Source organism: Grammomys surdaster, unplaced genomic scaffold (genome assembly GCF_004785775.1).
Source record: "Grammomys surdaster isolate TR1022 unplaced genomic scaffold, NIH_TR_1.0 126039, whole genome shotgun sequence".
Taxonomy (NCBI): domain Eukaryota; kingdom Metazoa; phylum Chordata; class Mammalia; order Rodentia; family Muridae; genus Grammomys; species Grammomys surdaster.
This window is the reverse complement of record NW_021620852.1, coordinates 5155441-5171047: the sequence shown is the minus strand read 5'-3', so window position 1 is coordinate 5171047 and position 15607 is coordinate 5155441. Positions and strand designations below refer to the sequence as shown.

At 34.6% G+C, this 15607-nt stretch overlaps 1 protein-coding gene across 3 annotated transcripts in view; it reads left to right on the top strand.

Moving 5' to 3' along the window:
- Fstl5 (follistatin like 5) overlaps positions 1-15607 on the top strand; it is a 527925-nt gene that overhangs the window by 406408 nt on the left and 105910 nt on the right. For all 3 annotated transcript variants that reach the window (XM_028754928.1, XM_028754930.1, XM_028754929.1), the window contains exons 8-9: positions 2775-2936; positions 10534-10668. In XM_028754928.1, the coding sequence (XP_028610761.1) occupies positions 2775-2936; positions 10534-10668 (297 nt within the window). The remainder of the gene's footprint in view (positions 1-2774; positions 2937-10533; positions 10669-15607) is intronic.

Below are 15607 nucleotides of genomic sequence, written 5' to 3'. Positions count from 1 at the left end.
CATGAGGTTTATTGAATATCTTTATAACATAGTAGTCAACCTATTCTAAAGCAACTTAACAAATAATAACTTAGTAGAATAGTTCTTTATCTATAGTTTATATTATAACTTTTGAGAACTTGAAACTGAAGATGTGAGTAAAAATAAAGTTTGTATAAACACCAATGTGTTGGCATGGCTCACATGTGGGGATGGGGTGCTGGTCCAGCCCATGTATATTCTCTGGTTGGTGGTTCAGTGTCTGAGAGCTGCAAAGATCCAAGTTTGTTGACTCTTGGTTTTCTTGAGGAGTTCCTATCCCCTTTGGGCTAGTCCCTTTCACTGGCTATAGCTCATAAGCTAGGTTGGATGTCCAGAAAGTTCAAGGATCATCAATTTATTCTCATTTACTCAGAAAACAAACTTGCCCCTCTACACCTGGCTTTTTATTAATGCATATTCTGGTGATGCTACTCAAGTTCCATGTTTGTGTGTCCAGCACATTAAAGATTAAGATGTCGTCTAGCTATCCTCCTTCCTTTCCATTCTTTCTTATTGCTTTCAACTTACTTATTTTATGTGCACGAGTTTTTCCCCTATATGTATGCATGCATAATATTTGTGTGTTTAATTCACAGTGAAGTCAGATGAGAGTATCAGATTCCCTAAAACTTGAATTGGATGATTATGACCTATCATGTCTGTGCTGTCAAATAAAACCAAGTCTTCTGCAATTGCAATTGACATTAGTAGTCTTAGCCACTGAACCACATATTCCAATACTCTCTTCATCTTTCATGATAATGTCCTGTGATGATCCCAAAAAATGTAATTCAATTGAAATTTAAGTTTTTCATTTTTGTGTTGGTGCTAATGATTATGGGGGAAATAGCTATGACATTTTCATCAAATTCAATAATAGAATGAGTTATTATGCTTTCTTTCTTTTCCATTTTTCCATAAGTGTGCTGTTTATTCTATAAGTAGAGTTATATATGAATATATTAGTAAAAGACTGTAATATATCACATGACTATACAACGTGATACTTTTTCCTTAATTAGTTTTATTTTTGTGAATATAATTTAATCATATCTCTTCCTTCAGTTTCCACCCTACAAACCATCCTGTATGCCCTTCCCCATTTTCCTTAAAATTAATCACCTGCTTTTTCTCTGATTTTTTTTTTTTTTTTTTTTTTTGGTTTTTAAAGACAGGGTTTCTCTGTATAGCCCTGGCTGTCCTGGAACTCACTTTGTAGACCAGGCTAGCCTCGAACTCTCAAACTCAGAAATCCGCCTGCCTCTGCCTCCCAAGTGCTGGGATTAAAGGTGTGCGCCTTTAATTATTATTGAATGCATATATGTATATGTATACACACACATATATATTCCAAAATATAACTCATTCAGTCCATATACTGTTACTTTTTCTACATCTGTTTTAAGGTCCTGTGAAGGCTAGATTCCCCAGTGTGGGAGAATTCCAGGGTGGGGAGGTGGAAGTGGGTGGGTCTGGGCATATCCTCATAGAAGCAGGAGGAGGGAGGATGGGGTGGGGTTTTCTCGGTGGGGGGAAATGGGGAAAGGGCCTAACATCTGAAATGTAAATTAAATATCCAATAAAAAAACAAAAACAAAAAAATATTTATAATGTTTGATTTGAACATTTAGAACTATAATTTAATTTGATTCAAATTGTACATACATATAACTATATATTATATGTATTATATGTATATATAATTTAAATATTTATGAAGTACAACTTATAATGTTTGATTTGTACAATTAGAGCTATGATTTAACTTGAATCAAATTATGTATACATATATTTCACTATACATGTATATATAATTTGAATATATTATGAAGAAGTAGTTCAGGTTCATGCTCCTGGATGGATTAATAGTTGTATTGGATAGTGTCTTGGCTCTATGTGAAATATCAGTTGACCATAGTAGTGTCTTGTTATTACTAGGCTTTCAACTATGCTCCACCGTTCCCTGTGATTTTCCTCATGTTAGTATCTCATGGCTCTAATGACAACATAGGATTCTTTTAGCTTTCATTGTAACTTTTTGAGATCCTTTTGGCCAGCTGGAGTCCTTTTTAACTCTTCACGGTTCTGAGAATTATCTATTACACTTCTATACAAAACTGAATTTAAAGGCTTATTGAAAGTGATCTTACACCTTCAGATCAATTTGGGAATATTAAAACCATCAATAATATTTTCATTTTACCAACCAATTGTCTTTACTCTTTTCATTTACTTTAAATCTTTTTTGTACTTAGTAGAACGTATTACATGCTTTAAACAAAATTCATTGGTAATAGTTTGAGTTCAGTATACTATTATATATAAAATTTTATTAATTTCTAAATGTACTGTTGTAAAGAAAACTATTTCTTTCTAACTTTATATTTATTTATTCAAATAATTCAATTCTTAAGGTTTTAGTTCTTTATAATGCATTTGAAGTGTTAATTTAATGACTAAGTCACACTTTAGTTAATAAGTGGGAGTCTATTTCAATATTATTTTTTCAAGATTTTATAGTTTGTGAAACATGATATATCATGTTTGAATTTTCTTATTTCCGAAATAGGCTCAGAATTGCCTGTCATCCAAAACTCCCTGGGACATTTTAGTAGATAATTATATCAGGAAACTAGTTATACAACCAAATAAAAATTTATAATTCATAAGGGATCATCTTGCATTTTTTCTTTATTTCCAGAATCAAATGGTAAATTCTGATTATTTACTCATTTTTTTTTCCTCTCATTTAGTTCCTCCCGTCATTCGAGTGTATCCAGAGAGTCAGGCCAGAGAACCTGGAGTAACTGCAAGCCTCAGGTGCCATGCAGAGGGCATACCAGATCCTCAGCTTGGCTGGTTGAAGAATGGAATTGACATTACACCAAAGCTCTCCAAACAACTCACACTTCAAGGTGCCTGTTTATTACATTCTTTTCATTAAATAAGTGTGCAGATCTATTATAGTAAAATGTAGAAAAAAAGTACAAGACAGAACAAGTGTGAGATAATGAGTTATTGTAGCAACTCTTGGGAGTAGTAAAACATGGCTGCATCTAAGACAAAACTGATATAATTTTCTAACATGTTTATTGTTGTAAATAATAGTCTTGTCATAGAGATTAATATAGTCTCCCATTATTTTGGTGTTAAGTAAACTGTTTAATTATACACCTCTTTTAATTAATTGTTCTGTAATTGTTTCTTTGCTCCCTGTGACATCTTGAGTGTGTTTATCCACCTCTTCAGATTGAAGTATCACTTCTAGCATTCTCTGCAGAACTAGGGCTGATATAGTGATTAAAAATTAATTTAATCTGCTTTTTTTAAATCATGGAAAGTTTTTGTTATTGCTCCTTTTTTTATTTCTCCATTAATTTAATGGGTAGTGTTCTGAGGATAATAGCCTGGGTTGGCAATTGTGGCTGTTCAAAACTTAAAATACATCTTTCTAGCCCCTTCTGGCTTTAACAGCTTCTGTCAAATAATCAGGTGTTACTCTGATGGGACCACACTTATAATAGACTTGACATTGCTCTCTGGAAGCTTTCAATAGTCTTTGCACATCTGTGGCTTTAACACTGCAACCATAAGATGTGATAGAAATTTTATTTTCTCATCCTTTTTATTTGGTGTGTTGTGGCCTACTTTTATTTAAATGAGTGTTTCTTTATATGGGTTTGGGAAATGGAAAGCATTGCATAAATTTGCTATGGTGTTCTCCTTCTATGTCAACGATGAAAAGTATAATTTTTTCTATGATTTTCTAAAGCTCTACATTGTTCTTTTAATGTATTTTTTAAAGTATCTCATTGACCTTCACTGAGTGATCCAGTTCATTTACCTTCTCTTCTAAGCCCAATACTCTGTTTTCCATAGGATCCATTCTGTTGAAGAGGTTTTTCTACTTAGGTTTTGGTTTTGGCATATTGAGGTATTCATTTCCAGTATTTGTTAAGCTTTTTCTCCATGATTCCATCTCTTTTTATTGAATTGTATTTTCATATGTTTTTCTGAATTCATTATTCATTAATCTTTTGTTTTTGTTTTTGTTTTTATGAAGCACAGTCATGTAATCTTGATGTCCTCTTAACCTGTTATTGTCATTCTTTGGAATTCTTTCTTTTTTAAAAATTTATTTATTTATTTATTTATTTATTTATTTATTTATTTATTTATTTATAGTCCAGATTTTATTCCCCTCCCAGTCCACCCTCCAACTGTTTCATATCCCGCACCTTTTCCCTGCCACCCTGACTCCTCAAGTATGTCCCCACCTCCTTCCCCCAACCCACTAGACCTCTAAACTCCCTGGGGCCTCCAGTCTCTTGAGGGTTAGGTACATCTTCTTTGACTAAACTCAGACCCCGCAGTCCTCTGCTGTATATGTGTTGGGGGCTTCATATCAGCTGGTGTATGGTACCTGGTTGGTATTCCAGTGTCTGAGAATTCCTGGGGGTCCAGGTTAATTGAGACTGCAGGCCCTCCTCAGGTTTCCCCCTTGAGATGTATCCCACATTTTTAAAATGTATTAATTATTTTATCATTCTTTGGAATTCTTGTTTGCAAGTTCTTCCAGCTAGTTCTCACTGGGGTTCACTTACTACAAGATTAGTACATTTTGGAAATCACATTTCATAGATGTTCACGTTGTTTTTATTTCTGCACTGCAACATTCACATCTGGAGTTGGTTGAGTGGAATGGTGGACATGGGTTTGATTGTCTAAGAAATGCTCATCTGTCCACATCAGGTACAAAGGTGTTAGAAAAACTGGACATGTGTGTTGAAGTAATTATTTAAAACTGGCCTCTGGTCAAGCTGACTATCTAAGCTGCAGTGACTCTGCCTAGACCAGCTGCCATGTTCCTCGGCCTGAGGCCACGTGCGCGCTGCAGCTAGAACTGACCCGCCAGAAACACCAGCCCTGTCACCCACTAGATGCCAGTGTGAGAGATGGATATGTCAATATTCCATGCTGTCTCTGCAAGACATGGCATTGCCCAGACCATTCCGCCATCCATGCGGGCCCAGTAAGAGAATGAGACTCTAATTCTTATTGATTAATCAAAGGCTTTATATGTTTGATAATGATTAATAACAAGATGCCCATACAAAGAGAGTTGTATCCCAATTAGCTAATCTAATTATAGTTTATCAGTTGTTCCCCACAAGTGCTTTCCATACCTGTGTGTTTCTCCATCCTCCTACATCTCTACCCTCTCTAGCTCCTCCTCTATCTTTTTCTCTTCCTCTCCCAATTCCTCCTCTTCCTCTCCTTTCTCCTCCAACCTTAGCTCCTTCTACATATCACCCTTTCTGCTAAAATAAAATTAAAAAAAACCTTTCTCTCAAAATACAATAGAAAATAACTACACCAATTTGTATCAGTAAGGTACAAGATAGACCTAATACCCAGTCCATCATTTTGTTGACTAAACAGAACCTCTGTCATCTCTCTTAACGAAGAGACTTAGTTCTGATCCTGGCTTTTTTTCTTGGACTTAGAATGAATGTCAGCTGAAAAACCATCCTCTCAAATCTATCTCTCAAAGTAAATAGCCTGGGTTGGCTATGATACTGTAAGTCTTCAACCCTATCAGAAATCCAGAATGATTGACTTAACTGAAATCCTGGAAAGCACAAAGCATAGCTTCTAAAACTTAGCCAATTTTTAGAGACCACTGAACACCTGGACAGTCTCTAAACCTCAAAACGTTGGAGCATCTGATCTTTAGCCTTCTGGCCCAGGATCATCTGACAGATCTAGTAATGCAGAATTTTTAAGGACTGATTACTCTGTGTTGGCAGATATAATCAGTCAACTATTCCACAAGTGTATCCTTTTTCTGGACTACATTTTGTCTGTAGATGAAAAGAGGCAATTCTTGCCTAGTGGCTCCAGTTACACCACAACTGGAGTAACTCCAAAGATGCTCAATTTCTTCTTAGAATCCAAGACAGGGAAGCTGTCAGGAGTAGACAGGTCTCTAATAAAATGAATGTTTATACAGGAATGCTTATAACATCAATTCTGTGGACTTCTGACGTTTTTGAAAACCAACTATCTGTGTAAAGCAATCTGGACTGTTGTCCGTTAACTCCTTTCTGCTATTTCTAATTAAAATCTAGAAAGCACCCTAATAATAAACTCAGAGCCATGCAATTGCTATAGGCCCTTAAATCACAGGCTAACCATCTCAAATCAGTTTTAAAAAAGTTAAAAAAGGACTGGATCTAAACCTTGTATTCCTAAATGTGTTTTATAGGCAAAATGCCTATGAGAGTAACAATATTAATCTCACTTTCATATCAATAAGAAACTCATACCAATGAAAACCTTAAATTTGAAATCAAAGTAAATTTTGTACCATTTAAGAACTATAAATTTAGCTTAATAACAATTATACAGATTTCTACCAAATAAGTTATGGCTAAGTAATCAATTCTAACTATTACTACTTGTTCCAATAAAACCATTATTTTTCCTAGAAGGACAGCCTAATATTAACAACCTCAATCCCCAAGCCCAGGGAATAGGAGCACCGACTCTTCATTAACTTCTTCAAGCTGATTATGGGTATTGAAGTATTAGAAGAGGGGCGAGGGAAGGGTAAATTGATAAGCCTCTGGTGTCTGTGTCTTCACTACATCCAGCTGAAATTCCAGGACATCAGAGGTTCGAGCATGTCTGCTCAGCTTGCTTGATGAGTAGATACATCAAGGCTGTGTATTCTGTGTGGTTCTCCATCCTCCTACATCTCTGCCCTCTCTAGCTCCCCCTCTTCCATTTTCCTCTTCCTCTCCCATCTCCTCCTCTTCTTCTCCTTACTCTTCCCCCCTTAGCTCCTCCTACACATGTGGGCCAGGGCTTCACGATTCAGTGACACTCACTAGTCATCATCAGAAATTTGCCCTGAATAGTGAGGGTCTGGGAACTCTTTACCTGCTCACATCTAGAACTAGAGTATAAAATATATGTATTGATACTGCTTACATGTCTGTGTCTGTAGCCTAGCCACAAAAGACTAACCAAGTTACTAGAAATAGAATAAAGAAAAGACCAAGCATCCTTCATTCCTGCCCTATTTTGCCCATTTATGACAGTAACCTATTTTATGTATACTTGTATCCATCTTCTTCCAAGTAAATCAGGAACATAAATGTTGTGAGTTCTTCATTATAGACTGAAATATAAAAGTAGAGTCTCTGACAAAAAGTTACTTTCAGTGATAAATATAAACATAAATAAGTAGTTGTAGAAAGTAATTTAAAATGTTAGATAAGAGGAGGTAGGACAACTTAAGAGAAAAACTGTTAATATGCTATAGATAATATAGTTTATGAGTTTAGTTCAATACTATGATTATCTTGTTATTTATTATTTATTTATTTATTTATTCAGATATGTTCTTTAGCATTTGTGTGTTAAATCAAAGTCTATGCATGAACGGAATAAACATGTGCTATATGATAATACTCGAATGAGGGGAAATAAAATCTTACCATAGGACAGTTTATCAACATACAAACTTAAGATATATAGTAAAAGAAGAGTAAAATTCATCAAGGAGTCAAGAGACCCAGGGATACCACAGGAAAAAAAGAAAAAGTTAAAATGTTCAGCACTGCCAGATACATAGAAAGTTCAGAGCAGAAACCTGAAGGGCATACCAGTGCTGGATCATCAGCTTGTGGAAAAAGAATTGTAAAGAAATCCTTAGTAATATTCTTTTTTGTGAGATTAGAAATGAGAATGAAACAATAAATAGTTTCCATTTCAGACTTTGGCACACAAAAATAGCACCAAGGAAATGTAGTATCTCTTGGTGGAAAGTCATTGGTTGAGGGACATATTCTAGAGATGCAGGACAATAGAGAGGTGACAGTGCAGAAAGGACTGTAAACATTAAGAGGGAAATAGGGTATTTTATGTTGAAAGAAGCAAATTTTTCTTTGAGAAGAACGTGAGAACCAATTCACTTTGATGGTTCTGAGTGTCCTTCTTACTTACTGATTTATTGAGAACGGGACATTTAAACATGACTTTCTGATTATTTCTATTTACTTCATAGCTTAGAAAACAAAATCATTGGTTTTTAATGAAAGATAAAATTTGAAGACTTCAATATTCTACTTGTTTCTTCAGATAGTTCCTCAAAAAATAGAAGTCTGCAAAGAAACATGAGAGTTTAACTATACCATACGTCAACTGAATTTATAGCTCTCTACATCGTATCCTACCAAGTGTGAAATATATACTCTTCTCAGTGACCCGTAAAACCTTCTCTAAGATTTATCACATTCTAGATCATAAGGCAAGCATTATAAAAGTTGTAATAATTTCTTGTCTCATCAGATTAAGGTATAACTGGAAACCAACAGGAGAAACCACAGAAACTACACATATACTTGGACACTAAGCAGTATTTTTTGGAAGATCCTTGGGTCACTGAGCAAATTGGAGGGCAAACTGAAAACTCTTGTAATTAAATTAAAATAGTAGTACAAAACCCAGGTATTTTTGAGTGGACAATTTAAGCTCTTATGCACACACACACACACGAAAAAGAAAATTTAAAAAATCTGAAAAAATCTTAGAGATCTCAAATAAATAAAGTAACAATGAACCTTAAAATTTCTATAAAAATCAGCAAAAAACAAATAATACACAGTGAATTTTAAAAACTAGTAAATGTATCTTATAGATTTTCTGAGCATCGAATAGATTTATAAGCTATTCCTAATTAAGAGTCAATGAGAAGAAGATGGAAAACTGGGGGGAAATGGACAGTGGTAAATGAATAAGAAGACATGCGGGTCACAAATATGAGAAACACTAGAGAAAATGATGTAGAGTATGGGTGGAGAAAGGAAGGCGGTTCAGAGTAGTGATAATCAGTTGAACTACAACTTAACAGTAAAAACACAAAACTAAAGTAGGAGTAAACTAGGAGTAAACCTCAGTATCACTTCTTCCTTGGGGAATCACTCTCCATTGATTGGTTTTTGGCAGTGTATCTACAGGCAAGTGGAAGCGCTATTCATCTCAATCGCTCAGATACACAAGTTGAGTCAGATGTTTTCTTCTGTATTAGGTACTTGTCACTGTTAGTACTGAACAGCTGATAAAAGCTGTGTAAGGAAAAGGGGTTTATTCTGTCCTCAATTTGGAGGGATACAATCCATTATGGCTACAAAGGCATGATGGAAGAAGACTGGCTGAGCATATTTCTTTGGCAATGAGGAACTCAACAGTGAGCAGGCAATGAACTTGTTTTATAAAGCATCATAACTTCTTTCCACTGACCCATTTTGCCTAAAAAGATTTTACCTCCTAAAGATTCCAAAAACTATGAAATCAGTGCCACTTTTTGGAAACTAACTGCTCAAACATATGCACCTATGGGGGCATTTTACATTCAAGCTACATTTTCTGATAGTTTTGTCAGAGAAGACACCCCCACTTCTTCTTGGCAATCCTCTGTCTCAACTAAACCACAATTTAACTGTTATTCACTTGACATGTAACACTGCATTCCAGTCCACAGTACATTGCTCTTGTGGCAGAAAAATGAGGAGCATAGATACAACACACCAGAAAGACATATCCTTAGAAATGAAATGGTGCAAAGAAACATAAAACTCATGACAGCAATAGAACATAGCTGCAGAACTGTGTGATTTTCATAAAAATCAAACCATTTTATTTGAGTGACCTATAAAAATTCATCCTACAAATCTCAGACTCATCTCATAATTAAATACCATTTGTATAGATTACTAAATAAGATATGTGAAGGTCCCTAGCATTTGGCTAGCATGTCATAAATAATTAATTGCACCTAGGCTTTGCTATTGAGAAATTCAACTTATCTTTCAAGGATTAGATTAAAATATTCACTCTCCAAGATTTGAAAGTTTATTCATTCTTAAAATGATTATATTTCTATATCATAGTTTATTTTAGGTAAGTTTTGGTGAAATTTCATACAATTGTGATATCCCTGCTCTCCTTAATACTTAATATCTCCAAATATGTAATAAAGTTTCTTAACAGCAGTAGTACACTGTAAATTTACGTAATGAAACTTGACTTGAAAATAAAATTCACTCAACTTTTGACAGATTTTCACATGTGTTCCTTTAAGTGGAGAGGATTGCTGTTGTTTGTTCTAGAAAAGCTTTGTTTAAACTTTGAGTTTTAGCTGTAACCATATATAGGATGATAGTTATTTATATGTAGTATTTCATATATAATATAGAAAATGGTAATGGTATAAAATGTAAAGTGTTTGCATTTGCTAGTGCAGAGCTCTCGTCCATGGAGTGACGTAACAATGTACTTACACGAGAGCCTCTGAAGCAATTTGGCACATCTCCAAAGTATAGAAGCAGGAAGGAAAGCAGTCTAATTATGACAAGCTCTGTGAGCTGTTTGCCTGTGTAATCGGAATGCACTGTACCAAAGCTGAGACTAAGTTTACAAGTTGCCTTTGCCTTCTGTTCACAGCAAATGGCAGTGAGGTCCACATAAGCAACGTGCGTTATGAAGATACAGGAGCATACACGTGCATTGCTAGGAATGAAGCCGGTGTGGATGAAGACATTTCTTCGCTTTTTGTGGAAGATTCTGCTAGGAAGACACGTATGTATTGAACCCCACCCCCACACAACACACACACACACACACATACACACACACACATATACACACTATTTTATAGATTTGTCCTTTGCTGTTTTCAACACGCACAGAACATAAAAACAAACAGTGTCTGTGTTCAGGAAGATTGGGTATCTTCAAATACTCAAAATAGTTTGGATGATGTTTGAAAGCAGGTGCAGTTTTCCTTAAGCACCAGCAGCAGTACAACAATGTACATAAGATATTCCATCCCTGACTTTCTGTGTGCTCATGCAAGAATTTAAATCCTTGTAAAATCCTTTTCCCAAACAGTTTGTGAAATTTAAAACCCTCAAATAATCATCACTGTGTTTATATGTGGTTTTAACTTTGCTTCTTTCTGGATCTGCCAGTGGCAGCAGCCTTTGAAGCAGCAGCTGTGTTGTGCCCTCTGCAGCAGTGGTCTCTCCAGCAGATCCTCCCTGCCTCAGTGTCTATTACTACTAAAAATTTTTGTCCACATGGCATGTGCCATATTATCACCCTTTGGCATTGGATAGAAGTATACTATATGTAAGCATTCAAAGCTATTTCACACACACACACATACACACACACACACACACACACACATACATACATATACATACTTAGAGTTCAATGGACACTTGAATTATTGCTTTCTGGGGTTGTGATGAACTAAAATATTTTATATTTTCCCTAATTACATTTAAATGTATCTCTATTCTGTGATATGGGATGCAATATTGTTAATTTAATTCAACATGTTGTGTCATACTGTGGATACAGAAAGGGAATGATTAAAGCAGCACATATGTGTTCATTACAGGTGAAGGAGTTATTATTAAGTGAACTCTGGGCAAAGGCTTAGGTATTTCAGCTCACATTGACCCTAGGGTGTCAATTTTGTGACTTGTACTGGATGCACTTGCACTTTGCTCATTGATCAATCTTTGACTAATGTAAGTTTTGCAACTTTCTGATGTTTTGTATCTCTTGCTTGGGGTGTATTTTTACTAAACCTAATTTTGATGAAGGTAGAACCGTCTCAGAAGAATCTTGCTGTACACTGTTTATCAATGATCTCAGGTAAGTATAAGTGATCAAGGAGGAGGCTACCAAGAACTAGCAATCAGAACAACCATTCTTGTTGTTTTTCTGGGAACAGTAATTATCATTATAAGGAAATATTTAAGTAGAAAAGTTTTAAGGCAGTAAAAATGAAAGCCAACTTGCTAACAGAAACAAAGTCCATCGTCCTTTTATTTTTCATACTAACTACATTTTAACTTGTTTTTCTTAAAACGTAATTATAAGAAACTAAAATCTTGCTTATTTGTTATTTAGGATTGTACTCATGAAGCATTTTACTTCATTATTCTGATTTTCTTTTTAATGCCATGCATATGATATTGATGTAGAAATATCGATTTTAGGAAGTACTTATGAAGCTATAGTTGCTATTATATTTATACAAGAATGCAAACTTAGCTTGAGTGTGCCTAAACAAGAATTGCATTCATCTTTATGTGATAAGTCTCTGTGGTTCTAGTGGTGTTTCAGATACAGAGAACTCTTGAAATTCTGAACAGCAAAGTAGAGCTAAGCTGAAGTAGAGACTATGCTACGGAAATAGATAACTTTTGGTTATCCCTGTTAAGGCTTACTTCCAGTTCTTAAGGACCTTAGACACAGATCCTAAGGAACTTAGAGACAGACATTTCCACTTGGTCATCTGTTTTTTAAGAAATCCAAAGAACATGGCATTTAGAGCACTATTCTTCTTCCTACTTCATGCATCTACGAGAAAAATAATAACTTTTCCAACAGCAATTTCAAAGCAATAATTCCTTTTAGAAGTGACTACACACACACAAACACACACACACACACACACACACGACTGGTATAATGGAAAAGAATACTTTTGTAATAGGACAGGGTTGGATCACCTGCCAATTCTGGGATTTGAACCTGTCAGTTGCCCAATTGGAGCTACTTTTCCTTCTACTATAATAAGAAATAAAAATGAGCAAACTAAGAAATTTTAGTTGGAATATATATATATATATATATATATATATATATATATATATATATATATACATACACACACATACACACACATATGCAATTAATGATGTTCTTAACATATTGATGAACACACAGGAGCATTCCTCTGACTCGTGCACTTTCTCGGAATAGTTTCTGGATACTTGTCAGCAAGATTTTATTTTAAATAAAATCCAGTGACTAGTGGAAATCAGACTTTCTACTTTGATTGATGCATATAAATATAAAATACATATAGTTATAGTTGGTTATAGTTAGATATAGTTCTAAATTCCTAAGAATAACTAGAAGTAAGCCTTAACAGGGATAACCAAAAGTCATCTATTTCCATAGCATAGTCTCTACTTCAGTTCAGCTCTACTTTGCTCTTCAGAATTTCAAAAGCGTTCTCTTTATCTGAGTACATAAAGATATTTATTGACACAAAAATGTACATGATATATTTCTTTTCACATCTAAGAAGAGTAAACTCTGCTCTCTAAAAACTGACATATTTTTGTTTATTTTGGATATTCAAATATCTTAAATAAAGGTCATATTCTCTACACTTCACAAAATCACTTGTGTTACAGAAAGAGTCAAACCAAAGCTGCAAGTCCAAACTCTTCACATTTAAGAACTGTCAGTGAAGATGTCTGGGTGTTCATCATCAGCTTCCTTTCTGAAAGTTGTGGTGAAGTATGAAGCATCTATTTACATTGTAACACGGAATGAAGATTTAGTTGCTCAATAAATCGTATAATACATACTTTGTTTAGTGACGGCCTTGTAGCTATAACCCAGCCATTTCATACATGATAGGACAGTCATAGTGCTATCAATCACAGTTTCCCCATAGTTCATTTTCTAGTATCATGACACAGTTGAGAGAACAATTCGAGAAAAGCATCAGATTGGCAGCAACTTAGAAATGACTTTCAACTTTTACCTCGTGAACCAAAGAGCCTGATTTTGTCAGCAAACTCTACTGTAAGTTTTTTCCATTACAAACTGAATTACAAAAACAGAACTCCTAACTGACACCCTGACTTATTTTTTTTTTAAAGTTTATGATGTAGTAAGTAAGATTCAATGGGTGAGTCATAGGTGAATGTGTGGTGCTTGTAACAGGTATTAGGAGTGAATAATGTGAAGTGCATTGTGGATTTAGACAAAGGACATATGCTATTTATAAGAAAAACACCTTGCATTTGGCAAATGCTTTACACATATCCACTCCCAGCAGTGCTCAGCTGGCAAAGACTCACCTTCAGGGTTAAAGGACATGAAGAACAATCTGTTGGCCATAGGGAATGTTGAAGCTACTTGCTACAAAATTCCAAGCAAATTACATCACATCTGGCCATAATTTTAATAAAAAATGGGGTTAATATAGCTAATTAATCATGGAGAAACATGATATATAAATTTATTGTAGTAGTATATTGTAGTCTAAATATATTAAACACGCTGTGATTATGTGTGTTATGTGTACTTTCCTTTTTCAATGACATGTTACAGTTGACAATGTTAGATTTTTACAATAATGCTTATATAAATTAAATATGTTAAAAGATTTTTTAAAATGGTGTTTTGAGACAGAATTGCTGTGTGTATCCTTGGCTATCCTGGAACTCACTATGTAGACCAAGCTATCCTTAAACTGACAGCGATTTGCCTGCCTCTGCCTCCTAAGCGCTTGGACTAAAGCACCACCAGCTGGCATAAATGTGGCCTTTTATGTTAACAAGAGTTAAAATATTTAAGTTTTTCATTATGAAACAAGATATAAGATACTTGACGAGAGTATTTATTTTTAGAGATAAATTAGTTCTAAAACTGGATGCCTACTCATGTTAGTACTATTTATCAAATGTTTTCCTTTTCTGAATTTGTGTGTGTGTGTGTGTGTGTGTGTGTGTGTGTGTGTGTGTGTGTCCACATGGATTCAGGTGCCCATAGTAGTCAGAAGACTGTTATGGATCCTCTGAAGGTAGAGTACAAAGCTGGTTATGAGCTGCCCAAGATGGATGCTGAGATCTGAACTCTAGTTCTGCAGAAGAAAAGCAAGCTCTCAAAACCCTTGTGACCTCTCTCCAGCTCTGCAAAACTTTTTAAAGCTATACGAAAGTTCATGGTATGTTTGTCTATTTTACAAGAAGAAAGTTCTAAAGTGGCTTAAAGCATGCCATTATTTGAGTATGACCATGCAAACCTGGAAGCAGGGCAGATTCTGGTACTCCCAGCATATAGATCCATTTATGAAAAAGGAGAAACGCATAAAAGGAAGGTTGTATGGATTAAAGGAAATATCATGCATGTTTGTATGAAAGTAATATAATCAAGTGAAGAATAAGTTCACTATGAAATGAATGTCTGATAAGCATTATTACTCTTTAGGAATTTATTTTTATCTTCAGTTAAAATATTTATGATATTTAATTTGGCCATCATTATCACATCCATAAAGTAAATTGTATAATAAATCATTTCAACTGTTGCCAGCACATGCCCAAATTATCTGCCTTATCATTCAGTATCTAAAGTCTAAACTTGCAAAAATCATATTGTTTCCAATGCTATTGATTTAATCTATTTCTTGTCATTTTTATATGATAACAGCATTGGGTCCTGTAATATTGAAATATATGATCTGAATGTTACTAAATTGTCAGGTTTATAGCAGTTGTGAGCAGTTACAAATCACTATTCCCCATAACAAATAAAGTTGAAATCTGTCTTATTTTACTTTATTTCCTGAAGTTTATATGCATGTATTGGACATTTGAGGTTTACTGCCTAATGCCATATTGCACAAAGCACATTTATTATTTAATGACATATTTTATTTATATAATTTTAGGCATGCTAACTAAATTAACTTTTA